This window comes from Gorilla gorilla, chromosome 4, assembly GCF_029281585.2.
Source record: "Gorilla gorilla gorilla isolate KB3781 chromosome 4, NHGRI_mGorGor1-v2.1_pri, whole genome shotgun sequence".
Classification (NCBI taxonomy): domain Eukaryota; kingdom Metazoa; phylum Chordata; class Mammalia; order Primates; family Hominidae; genus Gorilla; species Gorilla gorilla.
Window position 1 is genome coordinate 27,344,650 of NC_073228.2, and position 17,292 is coordinate 27,361,941.

The 17,292-nt window shown below is 41.7% G+C and overlaps 1 protein-coding gene across 4 annotated transcripts in view; it reads left to right on the plus strand.

The window, feature by feature from the left end:
• The first annotated feature begins 1,754 nt into the window (after positions 1-1,754).
• The window catches only part of SMURF2 (SMAD specific E3 ubiquitin protein ligase 2), a 115,817-nt gene continuing 100,279 nt past the window's right edge, over positions 1,755-17,292 (plus strand). Inside the window, exon 1 of one of the 4 annotated variants that reach the window (XM_031011619.3) lies at positions 1,755-1,888. In XM_031011619.3, the coding sequence (XP_030867479.1) occupies positions 1,837-1,888 (52 nt within the window). In that variant the 5' untranslated portion in view covers positions 1,755-1,836. Of the gene's footprint in view, positions 1,889-2,954; positions 2,977-17,292 lie in introns of those variants that run through there. The other 3 variants (XM_063706182.1, XM_055386830.2, XM_063706183.1) reach the window with 3 other exon arrangements.

Genomic DNA, 17,292 nt, shown 5'->3' on the forward strand with positions numbered 1-17,292 from the left:
GGATTAAAATATATTAATCCAAAACATTTAAAATTGCATTAATGTTATAATAGCCTAAAGCAAAACTAACGAATCACATAAAAAATCCCCCACGCTGTTGTCCTTAGTAGTTTACATTGTGCTAGATACTTTCGCATGTATATGCATACAACTTCTATTGTTTTTAAACTTTGCATTACATATACATTCTTCCATATTATATGATCTTCATAAAAATAGTTACATGGCTGCATAAAAAACCATGCGGTTCCTGGACTATTACGCTATTCCCTCATTCCCCTTTTGTTATTAATGGAATATAGCAAAGAACATCTTCTGTACGATTATTTGTCAAGAATAGGGCCGGTGCGGTGGCTCAGGTCTGTAATCCCAGCACTTTGGGAGGCCAAGGCGGGCTGATCGCTTGAGGTCAGGAGTTCGTGACCAGCCTGGGCAACATGGGAAAACCTAAACGTCTCTACTAAACATGTCTCTACTAAAAATACAAAAATTAGTGGGGCGTAGTGGTGCACACTGTGGTCTCAGCTACTCCAGAGGCTCAGGTGGGAGGATCACCTGAGCCCGGGAAGTTGAGACTGCTGTGAGCCGTGTTCGCACCACTGCACTCCAGCCTGGGCGACAGAGGGAGACCCTGTCTAAAAAAATAAATAAATAAATAAATAAATAAATAAATAAATAAATAAATTTCTAGCAGTACAGTTACAATGTCAAAGGATAAGGTACACATTTTTAAAAAACTTTTCTCTTTCTCCTCCTGAGATAACGAAATACAGTAGCGTATGAACAACTCTTCATACATTACTCTCCAAGGTTTATCTTGTTAATCCTTTAAGACGTATCATCTCCCCATCCTTGGCTGCACCTGAAAAGAGCGGGAGTCGGCAGGTAACCTGATCTCCTCCACCAGGTGAGTCCCGGATGGAGGTGTCACTACAAGACCAGGAGCAGAGCATTCCTGGGGTTTTGCTGGAACCATCGGCGTGGGAATGCTGTCTCTTCCCTCGCCCGAAAGACGCCAAGTTCCCGGCAGGCAGCGGACTCGGTTCTAACCTTCCTCGCCCCAGCCTCTCGGAGCGCCCTGCACGCAGTGGGCATCTAATAAAATGCAGTTGGCCCTGCTTGGACAAAAGTTCTCCCTTAAGTGGACCGGACACTAAACCCCTCCAGGTGCCACAGAACTGCCGCGCCCGCCGCCGCTTTGCTCCCTGCCTGCTCCCTCCCAGCGTTCCGCGTGGGACCCTCGGCGGCAGCTCACACCCTCCCTGACTGCCGGTGCCCGCCGGGGCACCCTGCGCGCGCCCGCCGGCCCCGCCCCGCCCTGCTCGCCCCGCCCCGCCGGCCCCGCCTCCCGTCTCCTCCCCGCCCCCCGGAGCCGACGAGTGGCGGCGGCGGCCCCAGGTCCCGGGTCCCTCAGACAAGAGGGCGGGTGGAGGAGGAAGCGGCCGAGCCCAGAGTTCTGCTCCGGCGCCGCCGAGCACCGCCCGCTTCAGCCGACCAGCCCCGTTGGCTACTGGGCCTCTCCGAGACAAGAGGAGGGAAAGGCCTCGGCGGCCGCGAGGAGGCGGCGGGGGCGCGGGCGGAGGCGGCGCGGGCGGCCGCGGCTGCCGCTTTGTTGTGCGGCCCGGGCCGAGGAAGGAGAAGTGGGAGGAGGGGGGAGCTCGGCGTCCCGCTCCCTCCGCGGCTCATGGCGACGACTCTCGGCACATCCGGGACCCTCCGGCCGTGGCGGCCGCGGCGCCGGCTGCTCGGGCCCCAGCCCCGGCCGCTGTGGTGACTCCGCCGCGCCTCGCCGTCGCCCCCGTCCCCGTCCCGCCCGCCGCCCCCGCCGCCGGGGACATGTCTAACCCCGGAGGCCGGAGGAACGGGCCCGTCAAGCTGCGCCTGACAGGTGAGGGGGGGCGGCGGGCCGGGCTGGGCAGCCGCGGGGTGGGCGAGCTGGCGGGGGGTGCCTGTGGCCTTGGGAAGGGCCAGGGTCGCGATCAATGATGACTTGGGGGTCGGAGGAATGGGAAGGCCTAGTTCAGGGAGAGTAATTGGAAAACCACTTGCTCTGGTTTGGACATTCTTTAAAAAGCCGAGGATGACTCGGGGCGGGGGGTGGTCTTTTGTGGAGGGGAGAATACACCGGTTCGCATCGCAGGCGGATTTCAGGTCGGAAAGTCTTGGTCAAGGAGCCAGACGCTGCCTCCCGGGGCTCGGGGAGCAGCACCTGGGCTACCGCCCAGGTGAGATCGTGAAGGGGATGAAGAGCTCCCGTGGCGAGGATTATTGAATCCGGTTGCTGACTGCGCGCAGTAAACACTCCTTAAAGATGGAGCGCTTAACGGGAGGGTGTGCGTGTGTGTTCCCGGGTTGTTACCTTACACACCCAGTTATGCCCGCATGAAAAACCTTTACTCCCCGCCGCCGGCCACCGCTGCCGGGGCCACACACCTTAAACTCAACGTCTCTCTGAGGAGAGGAGACAGGTTGACTTTTCCGGTGTGCCTGTCTGATCCGACGGCTTGGGCTCATTGTACACTGTGTTTTGGAAGTGTCTGATTGTAGGGTGGCATGTTTGGGGTTGTTCCTTTTAGGCCGCAGAACTTGTGTCTAACTTCTAACTCCAGACCTGCTTTAAAAACACACTTTTTTGGGGGGGGGGGGGTGCATTTCTAAGTATGTGCTCATACAAACTTTCGAGCAAACTTTCTGTTACTCTCCCCACCCTCCCCCTTACTTTTTCTAAATGGAAAAGAATGTCCGGAGGGGTTGCCAGATAGAAGACTACACTTACAAAGTGTTTATGATTCCAGGTGCATGAAATCTTTAACATTACAGGTACGTTTTGCTTACAGTGCCATTTTTGGTATTCTTACATGGACATGCCACCCCCGTTTTAGGAGAACTTGTATTTGGTTTGAAAAGGAATTGGAATCACGGCGTTATCCTACCTTCACCATTTACCCCTGATAAATTGTCCACGTTTGTATTCGGGTGAGTGGTGAGAAAGATAATTTTCCGTAGAGGATTTGTGTGTGCGTGCACGTGTACGGATAAACTGTAATTATGTTTGCCCACACTAGACTTTGAGATTTATCTGGACTAATTTTGTAGTTCAATGCCTGTGTGTCACATCCCAGTCCACTGGCTGAACTTGCTGGATGAAAACTTGCAGTGAATTTGGTATTTGAGAATTTAGCTTGAATGTATGTTGGCTGCAATTTAAATAATATATTACCTTCATGGCAGTTTTCCTTTCCCTAGGGAAAATTGCAGGGAATCATTAACTGAGTGATTCTTAATGGAAAACCTGGATTGGAGGATACTTGTATTCCACCCCCTCCCCCCCATTCAGTGTCCTTACATTGGAAGGAGTCAATGGAAACCTTTATAGGGGATCTTTGTTGCTTTAGAGTTTATCTGTTGCTGTTGCTATCTGTAGTCAGTGATCGTGGAAAGAACATGTGATCCCAGGTGTGCAGAAAGCATCAGAAATAGGCTGTTTCCATTTACTTTCCTCTGGGCTATGTAGAGAAAATGAGGGAAAAAATAGGGTTTTTGATTTTCTGCAGATAAGGTTAGTTGAGGTTTTTAGTATGACTTAATAGATCTTAAAGTGTTTATCTGTGGTTTCCATACTGCCTATGATACATTATAAAAATTTATAATTAAAGTTTATTAAGAGGAAAGATTATGCTTATATTTTAGGGGAAGGGGGAATATTGAACTACATTTATAGTGATTTTGTTTCAGGTTTTTCTGAGGAATTTTAAATACCCTGTGTCCTCTTAATAGTAAAAACAGTTTGAGGTACTCTGAGTTTCTTACAACTATTTGTCTCTGAATAGTTTTCTCTTAAAATTTGACAAATATTAAAAACATTGTCCTTCCTTCTTTGGTTACAGTGGAGTCTCTTCTGTTTTGCCAGGAAAGTTAACATATTTTTTTTTCCATTTTTGTTCATCATTTATAAATTAGATGGTATAGATTTTAGCAAATAGATCTCAAGAGCTGGATTCAATTAGCAGCTTTTTAGGACATAAACATTAAAGGGTTAGATGGAAAAGATTGTTTTGACTGACTGGATAAATGACAGGGCTGTGTTTGATGTGCGTCCAGGAATTGGTCTGGAGCTGGTGCCCAACTTCTCAGTCCATCTTGAGAAGCCAAATAAAATATTTAACCTAGGCCTCATTTTGTTTAAAAAAAAAAAAAAAAGTTGATTCTTTGTGAAGACCTTAAGAAATGTTTGGCATACCTTTAGACTAAGTGTTTAACAGTTCATTTAGATCTGGGTTGCCTAATAGAGGAAAAAAAATCACTTAAAAAAGGACAGATCCCACAGTGAATTTATATTTGGTTTACAATACACTTGGGCTATAAGGTGTTTTAAAATTATTGTTCTTTGCTTTAAGTTAATACCATATTAGTATTTTAAATTTATAGAGTACCTTTGATTTCAAGATGCTGTATAAACTTTAGTTACTTGATAATAACCTTATTGTGGAATTGCCCCTTTGCTGAAAGGTATAAACATTTCTTACATGGTGATGCACACACTCACACACACACTCTCACACACTCATACACACTCTCTCTGAAGAAGAGGAAATATTTAAACCATGAGATCTCTGCCCACAATTGATATTAGACCTTTCCACATATTATTCTTAAAACCACAATCAGTTAACTCTTTGGTATATGTCAGTGCTAAGAAGGTGGGGCTAATTTAATAATTTGATCCCAAATTTTAGATTCCTCAGGCAGTTGGGGGTTAGAATCTGATTTCATCCATCAAGCTACTTCTGTTCTTTATGACACATTAACATATGATCATTGAAATGGGCTGTATGGTAACACCATCAACTTCAACTACTATTTCTATAACATTGATTACAAAATGTATAATGTCTATACCATTCTACTTATATCTGATACAGGCTTTTCTTCCAATGGTTTGGATAGAAAAATATTCTTTACAGTAAAAACTTTGGGATAATTTTTTATACCATTATTGTTTCTGAAAACCAAAGGCTGGAAAAAACAGTTTAGTGTAATTTCTAATATTTTAAATTCTTAGGTATGGAGAAGTAGAATAAGATTACTCCTCCAGAACATTTGTTTCAGACCTTTTTATACATTTAATGTTTTTGTATGCTGCTTCTCATGTTATTAATTTCAAAGCCCTTGGCAATAAGGAGGTTAACCTTGTCTATAATGTAAGGAAGTTTAACTTTAAAAATTTCCCTTTAGATATGCTAGCGTCTTAATCTTGTTTCACTACATATTTTATCGATTCAAGGCTTTAAAAATTGTAGCTTAATTCTATTTCACAGGTTTTTAAGTATGCCTGTGCACCATAATGACTTTATTTATTTATTTTTTGAGTTGGAGTTTCACTCTTGACTGGAGTTGAAGGGCTCGATCTCGGCCCACTGCAACCTCCACCTCCCGGGTTCAAGTGATTCTCCTGCCTCAGCCTCCTGAGTAGCTGGGATTACAGGCACCCACCACCACGCCTGGCTGGTTTTTTTTGTATTTTTAGTACAGACAGGTTTTTCCACATTGGCCAGGCTGGTCTCAAACTCTGGACCTCAGGTGATCCTCCCGCCTTAGCCTTCCAATGTGCTGGGATTACAGGCATGAGCCACGGCACCCGGCCCATAATGACTTTATATACTAGAGGTGTTAGTGATTTGAATGTCCCCAATTCGTTTTATTTTCTTGGTTTCTGAGGAGGAAGCCAATGTAGTTGAGCTCCTTCCTTTTCTCTTAAATTCTGTCTTCTAATCTGACCCTCTTCAGGCAGGCAGTAGAACATGCCAAGGTCCTTTTTGTAGTTTGGTATTCGTAATAAAGTCTGTGTATTTTAGTCATCACTTTTACTTTTTTCTTGTTGGTTGAGCTGTTACCATCACAACATACTAACATCTCATTTAACATAACTCAGTTTTAAAGATAAATGGTCATGCTTAGGCCTACAAGATTTTTATTTTAGCCTTTTTTTTTTTTTGAGGCAGAATCTCATTCTGTTGCCCACACTGGAGTGCAGTAGCAACAGCGTGCAGTGAGCAATCCCGGCTTACTGCAGCTTTGACCTCCCGGCTCAGGTGATTTTCCCACCTTGGCTTCCCAACTGGCTGGGACTACAGGTCCACACCACTGTGACTGGCTGATTTTTTTACCTTTTTTTTTTTTTTTTTTCCAGTACAGATGGGGTTTCTCCAGGTTGCCCAGGCTGGTCTTGAACTTCTGTGCTCAGGAGATCCTCCTGCCTCAGCCTTCCAAAGTGCTGGGATTACAGGTGTGAGCCACCATGCCTGGCCTTTTTGAGCCTTTTTTGGTGAAAGTCTTAAAGACGTAATATGTCCTCCTCTTTTCAAATAGACCATACTTAGTAGAACTTAATGTTTTATTCATGATTCAGTATAATTATGAATGCCCTCACCCCTAGCAATACTTGCCCATCTTTTAAGGCTCAACTCAAAGATTACTGTTATCCCTAAAACTTTCCCTGACCTGAGTTGAACTGTCCTCTATGACTCTAAGAAGCTCTTCTTCTAGTACCAGGCCTAACCCACTGGTAGGCGTTTATTGTTCCTATGCTTTAAGTGCCATGAAGCCAGCATCCTTGTGTGAGTATGGATTAAGACCTTTTTGGCATTTTATTTAATGAATGCTGGAGAGCTATAAATACTTCCGAATAGTTCTGCATGTGTTCTTTATGGCTAATGCATTGGGTATGAGTGGCAAGAGGTGAGGCTCTAGACAGGGACCAACCTAGTTTGGACCTTACTGTAGTTTGCCAAGATGTTCATTTGTTTTAAGGTGGGGGGAACCATTGCAGGATTTTAAGCTTTGATATATTTGCTGTTTAGACACAATCTGGGAGCAATATGGAGGATGGACTGGAATGGGAACCATGAAGACTGGTTTTAGGATAACTGGTTAAGCAGATTCAACAGCAACCATCGTTCAGATTTTTTTGTTTGAATGTTTATTTCCAAATTTTTTATTACAAATAATTGCTGTAAACATCTTGGTGTAGGTAACTTTGATTTTTTTTTTAAGGATTTTTTTTTTAGGATGCTTCCATAAAAATAGTGTTACTGAGTTCAAGTGTGTAGATATTTTTAAGGTTTCATGAGTAATTTTTCCTTTAGGCTCCTTCTTACAAGAGTTGGGCCTATTTAGAGCAGCAGTAAATAAAGATGTCCCTTTTTACTATTCTAAGTATAAGCTAATTGCGTTTTACATTTTTTGCTAATTTCATGGCATGTGCCATTTAAACATTCGTGAAGCAGAATATTTTCCTGTCTGTTTACTAATGATATTTATTTTCATTGACTTGTTTGGCCTTGTCCTAGTTGTGTTAGAGCCTTAGTGTTTTTCTTATTGATCTACCTGAGACTTACAAATATATTAATCTGTTGTCATATTTGCTACAAACATTTCCATGATGAATTATTTGTCTTTTAATATTGGTCATTGTTTGGACATGTAGAAATGTGTTATCTTAGGAGTCAAAATCTGTCCAACTTTTGTTTTGTTTTTCCTATTCTATACTTGGAAGAACTTATTCTCCAAGAAATTTGATAAATAAGTACATTATATTTAATGTTTTTTAAAAATGGTTTAATAAACTGTTTCCCCTGCAATTGCTATTTAGCCATCTTGTCATTATTTATTAACCAATTCTTCCTTTCCACAATGATGTAGTATCTTTTCAGTTATATTAGTTATAGAGTCAGATATAGCTCTTGTTCAGTGCCATACTGCTTTTATTATTGTAGCTTTATAATTTAGTTTAGTATTCTCACTAGGCCAGTTTTTTTAAGAGATGGAGTCTCACTCTGTCACTCAGGCTAGAGTACAGTGGCGTGATCTTGGCTCACTGGAGCCTCTGACCCCTGGGTTCAAGTGATTCTCCTGCCTCAACCTCCCTAGTAGCTGGGATTACAGGTGCATGCCACCACTCCCAGCTAATTTTTTTTTGTATTTTTTTTGGGTGGAGATGGGGTTACACCATGTTGGTCAGATTGGTCTCGAACTCCTGACCTCAAGTGATCTGCCCACCTTGGCCTCCCAATTTCTTTCCATTTGTTTTGGTAGTCTTATTTTTTTCTTCCACATAAATATTAAACTTGTTAAGTTTAATAAGAAGTTTCATTGGGGCCGGGCATGGTGGCTCACGCTTGTAATCCTTGGACTTTGGGGAGGCTGAGGATGGTGGATCATCTAAGGTCAGGAGTTTGAGACCAGCCTGGCCAACATGGTGAAACCCTGTCTCTACTAATAATACAAAAATTAGTTCGGTGTGGTGGCACATACTTGTAATCCTAGCTACTGGGGAGGCTGAGTCACGAGAATCGCTTGAACCTGGGAGGCGGAGGTTGCAGGCGAGATCATGCCACTGCACTCCAGCCTGGGCGACGGAGTGAAACTGAGTCTCCAAAAAAAGAAAAAAAAGACATTTCATTGGGATTGTCATTAGAATTGCTTTACTTTGGGAAAAAGAAGTATCTAAGTTTATTTAGTTTTCTCACCCAGGAACATGCTATGTTTTTTACATTTATTTAAGCTTTGGCCCATATTGTTCAGGATAGCTTTATAATTTTCTTCCTGTGTTTGAATTTAATTTCAGATAATTTATATTTGTGTGATTTACATTGTGTTTTCTAATCCTAGTTATTGCTTGTATTTAGGAATGCAGTTATATGTATTTTTGCTTGATTAGAAGAATTTTGGCTGGGCGTGGTGACTCACGCCTGTTATCCCAGCACTTTGGGAGGCCAAGATGGGAGGATCACTTGAGCCCAGGAGTTCGAGACCAGCCTGGGCAACATAGTGAGACCTCATCTCTATATTTATTTATTTATTATTATTATTTTTTGATACTGAGTTTTGCTCTTGTTGCCCAGGCTGGAGTGCGATGGCGCCATCTTGGCTCACTGCAACCTCTGCCTCCTGCGTTCAAGCGATTCTCCTGCCTCAGCCTCCTGAGTAGCTGGGATTACAGGCATGTGCCACCGCACCCGGCTAATTCTGTATTTTTAGTAGAGATGGAGTTTCTCCATGTTGGTCAGGCTGGTCTCAAACTCCTGACCTCAGGTGATCTGCTTGCCTCGGCCTCCCAAAGCGCTGGGACTACAGGCATGAGCCACCGCACCCAGCTGATGGCTAGTTTTCTAGGTGTCAGTGTTTGGTACTTGTTACAGTTGAATGTTAACACTTAAAATTTTTCTTTTCTCTTGGATTTCTCTCCAACATATAAGTAGTTGAACAAAGTGAGAAATTTTATTTCATTAAAAATTTTTTAAATACGAGCAGTCTTCTGAACAAGAATAGTTTCAGACCGACTCTTTTAGAATAGCTTCTGATGGCATTGGCTACCTTTTTTAAAACCACATTTGATATTATATTAAAAAGTGTCAACAGATAATCTGAAGTTTGGCAGTTTGGTTTGGTTTTGTACAAAAATTGATAGCAGACATAAAGTTTAAATTTTTAAATAAACCGTGATGATTCATTTTTAGGGAGGAATTACCACATGGGTGATTGCAATCATGCAATGCTCTTCCCATTTCTTCCCAAAACATTTTCTCTTACCTCTTTGTAGCCAGTTGTCTTCTTCAATACCGAGAACTTGTCAACCACTGATCTGTTTTCGGTCACTATAATTTTGCCTTTTCTAGGATTTTGAGTAAATGGAATCATACTGTCTGCAGTCTTTTGGGTGAGGCTTCTTTTAGCGTAATGCTTTTGAGATCCATTCATGCTGGGTACCAGTACTTTGTTCCTTTTCATTCCTGAGGAATATTGCATTGTACACCAATTTGTTTATCCGTTTATAAATATCTGCAGACATTTGTTGTTTCCAGTTTTTGGCCATTACGAATAAACATTTGAGTACATGGCTCTTTGTGAACATGTTTTTCTTGCCCTTGGGTAAATGAGTGGGATTGTTGCATCATACAGAAAGTATGCATTTTAACTTTTTAAAAATCTGCTGGGCGGATTGCTTGAGCCCAGGAGTTTGAGACCAGCCTGGGCAACATGGCAAAACTCCGTCTCTACAAAAAATACAGAAATTGGTCGGGTGTGGCCTGTGCCTGTAGTATCAGCTACCCGAGAAGCTGATGGAGGATTGACTGGGCCTGGGAAGTTAAGGCTGCAGTGAGCTGTGCTCACACCACTGCATTCTAGTGTGGGTGACTCTGTCTCAAAAAAAAAAAAAAATTTTTTTTTTTCAAAGTTGTACCATTTTGCATTTCTACCAGCATTGTATGAGTTTCAGTAGTTCCTCATCCTAGTCAGCACTTGATACTGTCTGTCTTTGATTTTAGCCATTCTAATTGGTAGGTACAGATATTTCATGGTACTTTAATTTTTACTTCCTTAAGAACCTACAGTTTTAAGCACATTTTAATAGACTTATTTATTGTCCATATAATCTTTGCTGAATATCCAAATCTTTTGTTCATGTTTTAAAATTGGATTGTTTTCTTATTGAGTTTTGAGAATTCTTTACGTATTCTGGATATAAGCCTTTTATGAGATATATACTTTGCAAATATTTTCTCCCGAACTGTAGCTCCCCGACCGCCCCCCAAAAGATGTCCCAAAGAGAAGAAGTTTTGAATGCTGATGAAACCTGTTTATCAGTGTTTTTCTTTTGTGGTTCATGTTTTTTGAGTCCTAAGTCTTTTTCTAACCCAGAGTTCTAAAGATTTTCTCTGTGTTTTCTTCTGCATTATTTATAATTTTAACTCATACATTTAAACTTATTTTCAAGTTAATTTTTTAATATGCTGTGAGAAGTGTCATGATTTTTTTTTATATGGATATTCTATTTTTGTAGCCCTATTTGTTGAAAATACTTTCGTTTTCTCCATTGAATTGTCTTGGCACCTTGATAGAAAATCAGTTGACAGGCCAGGTGCGGTCGCTCATGCCTATTCTTTCGGAGGCCGAGGCAGGAGGCTCACATGAGGTCAGGAGTTCTAGACCAGCCTGGCCAACATGGCGAAACCCCGTCTCTACTAAAAATAAAAAATTAGCCAGGTGTGTGGCAGGTGCCTGTAATCCCAGCTACTTGGGAGGCTGAGGCAAGAGAATCACTTGAACCCAGGAGGTGGAGGTTGCAGTGAGCTGAGATCGTACCACTGCACTCCAGCCTGGGCGACAGAGCGAGATTCTGTCTCAAAACAAACAAACAAACAAACAAATCAGTTGACAGTATACATAGAATTCTATTTCTGGACTCTCTTGTGTTTTCTTTATGATTCTACCCTTTAAGTTTATTCTTTTTAACACTATGCTGTCTTGATTACTATAGCTTTAAAATAAAGCAGCTTTCAAACAAATTGAGTCTTTGATTTAGGATCTTGTAGTGCTTTGGAGCGACTGTTTAATTTGTTCAGCCAATAAGTATTTATCATTTTTGATCTGTGACAGATATTATTTTTATTACGTGGTGCCATAAATGGAGATATAAGAAATTAGAAAAAGCCTAGATTGGGCCCTGTAGTTTTCCTTTCAGAATTTCTATTATGAACCTTACATTTTAAAATTATTAGTCTTTTTCATCTCTTACTGATGTGATGAAAGAGGATTGCAACAACCATGACTTAACATAAGTTTGTCTGTTTACCAGCTATCAGTCATGTTTTTGGAAAAAGGTGGGATATAAAGAATAAACATATCTAAAATGTGACCATAGAAAAGAAAGGAGGTGATTGGTGTGTTAAGTGTGGGTTGGATTATGCATATTTATCGTTTTTGCTTGTATTATTATTTTTGTGACAGGGTCTCTGTCACCCAGGCTGCAGTGCAGTGGCACAATCAGAGCTCACTGAGATCTTGAACTGGGCTCAAGTGATCCTCCCGCCTCAGCCTTCTGAATAGCTGGGTCTACAAACATGCATCACCGTGCCCAGCTAATTTTTTAATTTTTTTTATTTTTTGTAGACATGGGGCCTCACTGTGTTACCCAGGCTGGTCTTGAACTCCTGGCCTCAAGTGATCCCCTGCCTTGGCTTTCCAAAGTGCTGGGATTACAGGTCTGAGCCATTGCTGGGCCTGGCCTGTTTTTGCTTGCATTATTTTATGTGTATATTTTTTCTTTTTTCTTTTCTTTTCTTCTCTTTTTTTTTTCTGAGGTAGAGTCTTGCTCTGTCGCCCAGGCTGGAATGCAGTGGCACGATCTCGGCTCACTGCAACCTCCACCTCCTGGGTTCAAGCAATTCTTCTGCCTCGGCCTCTGGAGTAGCTGGGACTACAGGCGCGCGCCACCATGCCCGTGTAATTTTTATCTTTTTAGTAGAGACAGGGTTTCACCATGTTGCCAGGCTGGTCTTGAACTACTGACATCAAATGATCCACCCGACCCGCCTCAGCCTCCCAAAGTGCGGGATTACAGGCGTGAGCCACCGTGCCCAGCTTTATGTGTATATTTTTTCTCCAAGGCAAAAGAAAGGAAGAAACTTAATTTTATTAAAATGTAAGCATATATATATACACAAAAATATATATATTTCTGAGACAGCCTTGCTGTGTTGCCCAGGCTGGAGTGCAGTGGTGCGATCTCAGCTCACTGCAACCTCTGCCTCCTGGGGTCAAGTGATTCTCCTGCTTCACCCTCCCAAGTAGCTGGGATTACAGGCGCCCACCACCACGTATTTTTAGTAGAGACGGGGTTTCGCTGTATTGGCCAGGCTGTTCTTGAATTCCTGACCTCAGGTGATCAGCCTACCTCGGCCTCCCAAAGTGCTGGGATTACAGACATGAGCTGCCGCGCTCAGCCAGCAGATTTTTTTTTAACCACCGTGCATTCCTAGGCACTGTCACAAAGCAGAAATCCATAATGTAGATCTCATTTTCTATGTAAGATATACTTGGTAATTTTGTTTTTTTGAGACACAGTCTCACTGTATTGCCCAGGCACGATCTCCGCTCACTGCAACCTCAGCCTCCCAGGTTCAAGCAATTCTCCTGCCTCAGCCTCCCCAGTAGCTGGGATTACAGGTGTCTGCCACTACACCCAGCTAATTTTTTATTTTTAGTAGGGATGAGGTTTCACCATGTTGGTCAGGCTGGTCACGAACTCCTGACCTCAAGTGATCCGCCCACCTCGGCCTCCCAAAGTGCTGGGATTACAGGCATGAGCCACTGTGCCTGGTCATTTTATGAGAGGTAGTCAGAATGTTGTGGAGAGTATAGAATTGGAGGCAGAAAATGTGAGTTCATATCCTAGTTATGCCATGTATAAGCTTTGTGCATCTAAGCAAATCACTTATTTTCTCTGTGCTTGTGCCTTTAGTTATAAATGCATGCTTAAAATGACAGCGTTAAAACCAGGTGTGAAAATACCAAAAAAAAAAAAAAAAAAACAAAAACCCGTGTGATGGTGTGTGCCTGTAATCCCTGCTGTCTAGGAGGCTGAGACTGGAGGATTGCTTGAGCTCAGGAGTTCGAGACCAGCCTGGGCAACATAGTGAGACATGGTCTCAAAAAAAAAAAAAAAGACAAGTCTTATTTATTTTAGCAATATGATAGAATAATGTACATGAAAGATACTGTTCAAGGTGTAAAGTTTTTTGTAAACATACTTTGTCATTTTTGACCACGGATTTTGTTTTAAAGAAATTGGTGAAAACCGATTATATTTTATAAGAGCAGGTACAACATTAATAATGATTTATGTATTTATTTAAATGATACATGTCTTTTAAAGTAAGCATTTTGGATTGAAATCCTAGCTAGGCAAGAAAAAAAGGCATAAATGTCTTGTATCAGCATATCATGAAGTATTCATATAATGAAATATAATTAGGTATTTATGTTTCAATTTTAATCAAATATTTTCAATATTTTATTTTTGAGATGGTGTCTCGCTCTGTCACTCAGGCTGGTGTGCAGTGGTGCAATCTCAGCTCACTGCAACTTCTGCCTCCCTGGTTTAAGCAGTTCTCCCGCCTCAGCCTTCCCAGTAGCTGGGACTACAGGCACACACCACCATGCCTGGCTAATTTTTTGTATTTTTAGTAGAGACAGGGTTTCACCATGTTGGCCAGGTTGTTTCTCAAACTCCTTAAGTGATACGCCCGTTGCAGCCTCCCAAAGTGCTGGGATTACAGGCATGAGCCACTGCACCCGGCCTCAATATTTTAAATATATATATATATATATATATTTTTTTTTTTTTTTTTTTTGAGACGGAGTCTTGCTTTGTCGCCCAGGCTGGAGTGCAGTGGCGCGATTTCGGCTCACTGCAAGCTCCACCTCCCGGGTTCACGCCATTCTCCTGCCTCAGCCTCCCGAGTAGCTGGGACTACAGGCGCCCACTACCACACCCGGCTAATTTTTTGTATTTTTAGTAGAGACGGAATATTTTAAATATTTAAAAATATATTTTTATAAACCATTTTTATCTTAATATGGCAGCCATTTAACCGATTAACTGTACTTCTCTGTTCCTTCCATCCCCCAATGTTTGGTAAGAAGTAGAAGATGGCTCAGGATTTTGGAGTTGGATTGTAGATTGGGGAGCTGTTTGGATGAACTCTTTATGACTTGATAAATTCCCCTGTAGCATGCTGGCGCTTTCAAAAGTAGCCTGTAGCATCACCTCTTGCCAGTAGATGGGGGTATTTCTGCACTGATAGATGTCAGGGTATGTAAAAACCTGTAAAACTGAAACCCAAAGTCTAAATGAGTGTGCTTGGAATAAATGGTGTTGAAGAGTTAGAAACTGAAAATTTGACTCCAATGTGTAATGAAAAATCATACTTTAGTGTGAGCTTTCTTATGTAAACTCTTTAAATGCTACATGTTGTAGGAGTAGATAGTAGAGTTGCAAACATTAGTAATTAGTTCTGTTTTTATTTTTGTGATTTTTGTGTCATCAGGCTTTACATATAACTTTCTTCCTCCAGTGAAGAAGAAAACACTGATTGGTTGGTAAGATTATTCAGAATTGTATGAATCTAATACCGTAAATAAGGTTGATAGAGATTTTTTACAGTTGAACTTGGAGAATTTTGTAGAGAAAGAAGGATGGGAAAAAAAACTTTAAAGAAAAGTAAAACGGCATTTGATACATTCAAAATACCATCTCTAACATAGTACTGTGTATGTAGTACTTCAATAAATTGTGTGTGTGTGTGTTTTGTTTTTTGTTTTTGTTTTTGTTTGAAACAGGGTCTCACTCTGTCGCTCAGGCTTATGGCTCACTATAGCCTTGACCACCTGGGCTCAAGTAATCCTCCTGCCTCCGCCTCCTGAGTAGCTGAGACTATAGGTATGTGGCACCATGCTGGTGTAATTTTTAAATTTTTTGTAGAAATGGAGTCTCATTATGTTGCCCAGGCTGGTCTCAAACTCCTGGCTTCAAACAGTCCTCCAGTCTTGACCTCCCAGAATGCTGGAGTTACATGTGTGAGCCATTTGTGAATTAAGGAATGATGAAATTGAAAACAGGCTTTCGTGATCTCAGGGACCTCAGTTGAAACAAATAAGATCTCTCTTTGTGATGTCATTATTGAATTAACTAACATTTATACCTTAGTAATTTCAACAACATTAAGTTATAAAGATAGAGGACTGAAGTGTTCATTTGTTAATATTTGACTTGATGGATAGAACTGTTTTACCACACTGCAAATTTTGCTTCTTAACAAAATGAAGATCACTAACATTCACTGGAATAAAATCTGTTGCTGGATTATCATCTAAGAAAAGTCACATGTAAGTAGTCTGTCAATGTTAGGAAGATAATTTAACATTTTTTTTTAGAGTTCTGTGGTTTTAAGATATTCTCATTTATTGTCTCATTTAATTACTATTGAGATCCTGGTTTTTGTTTTGTTTTGTTTTGTTTTTTTAAGAGATAGGGTCTCACTGTGTTGCCCAGGCTGGAGTGCAGTGGCATGATCGTAGCTCACTTACAGCCTGGAACTCCTAGGCTCAAGCAGTCTTCCTGCTTCAGCCTCCTGAGTAGCTAGGACAATAGGTGCTCACCACTGTGCCTGGCTAATTAAGAAAAAAAGTTTTTAAGGACTGGGTCTCACTGTTGCCCAGGATGGTCTTGAACTCTGGGTTTCAAGCAGTCCTCTCACCTCAGCCTCCCTGGTAGCTGGAATTAAAGACATGAGCCACTGTGTCTACCAAGGTGTCTTTGTAGGTAATCTGAACCAGTGAAAGTGAAATGAGCACCTTTTATCTGACGAAATTTGTTCCCTAAATCTTTTTTTTTTTTTAGACAGAGTCTTACTCTGTCACCCGGGCTGAAGTGCAATGGCGTGATCTCGGCTCACCGCAATCTCCCCCTCCTGGGTTCAAGTGATTTGCCTTCATCAGCCTCCGGAGTAACTGGGATTACAGGTGCCTGCCACCACCGTGCTTGGCTAATTGTTGTATTTTTAGTAGAGACAGGGTTTCACCATGTTGGCCAGGCTGGTCTCAAGCTCCTGACCTCAGGTCCGCCCGCTTCAGCCTCCCAGAGTACTGGGATTACGGGCGTGAACCACTGTACCCGGCCTCTATTCCAGTTCTTTAGAAATGAGGATAGATGTACCAAAAGTTCATTGTGATAAAATTTGAAGCTTCATATATTTTAGTTTTCTCTTTCCCAGTTTCTTCTGATTTTTTTTTTCTTTTTTTTCAGTTTCTTCTGATTTCCAGCTTAGTTAACCCCTAATTGTATTTTTTCTAGCAAGGAAGAAGACTAAGAATAATGATGAAATATGCTCATATTTACATATTCATTCAGTAAACATTTGCTGGGAGTCTTACATGCACCTAACACTGAGATGTAGGCTCTAGGATTTTAAGAAGAGGTTAAGACCTTTATCTTGCTTTCAGGGAACTTGCAGGTAACCAAACAGATAAGACTTGATGGATGAAATAACCACAGTCAGTGCTAGAGTTAATGGTGTATGCAGTAAGGGTGAAATAAAATAATGAAAGCCCATAGGTATTTCTAAGGGTGCTTTCTAGATTCTACAACTGATCTGTCTTTCATATTTTCTACCTTCCACTTTACAAAGAAAGGCACATTAGCCAGACATCCCAAATAGTACATTGTGGTGAGAGGCCTTCCACACCACCAGAGAGACAAATCAGAATGTTGGTGAGAAAGCAGTGATATCAATGACTGGGTAGCATCTTTTCATAAGTCAGGCATATTTCACTCTGTAGTTTTCAACAAAATTGAAGGACTTGATCAAGTTTTAGCTGGTCATTAAAAATAATTTTTATAGGGCCAGGAGTGGTGGCTCATGCCTGTAATCCCAGCACCTTGGGAGGCTG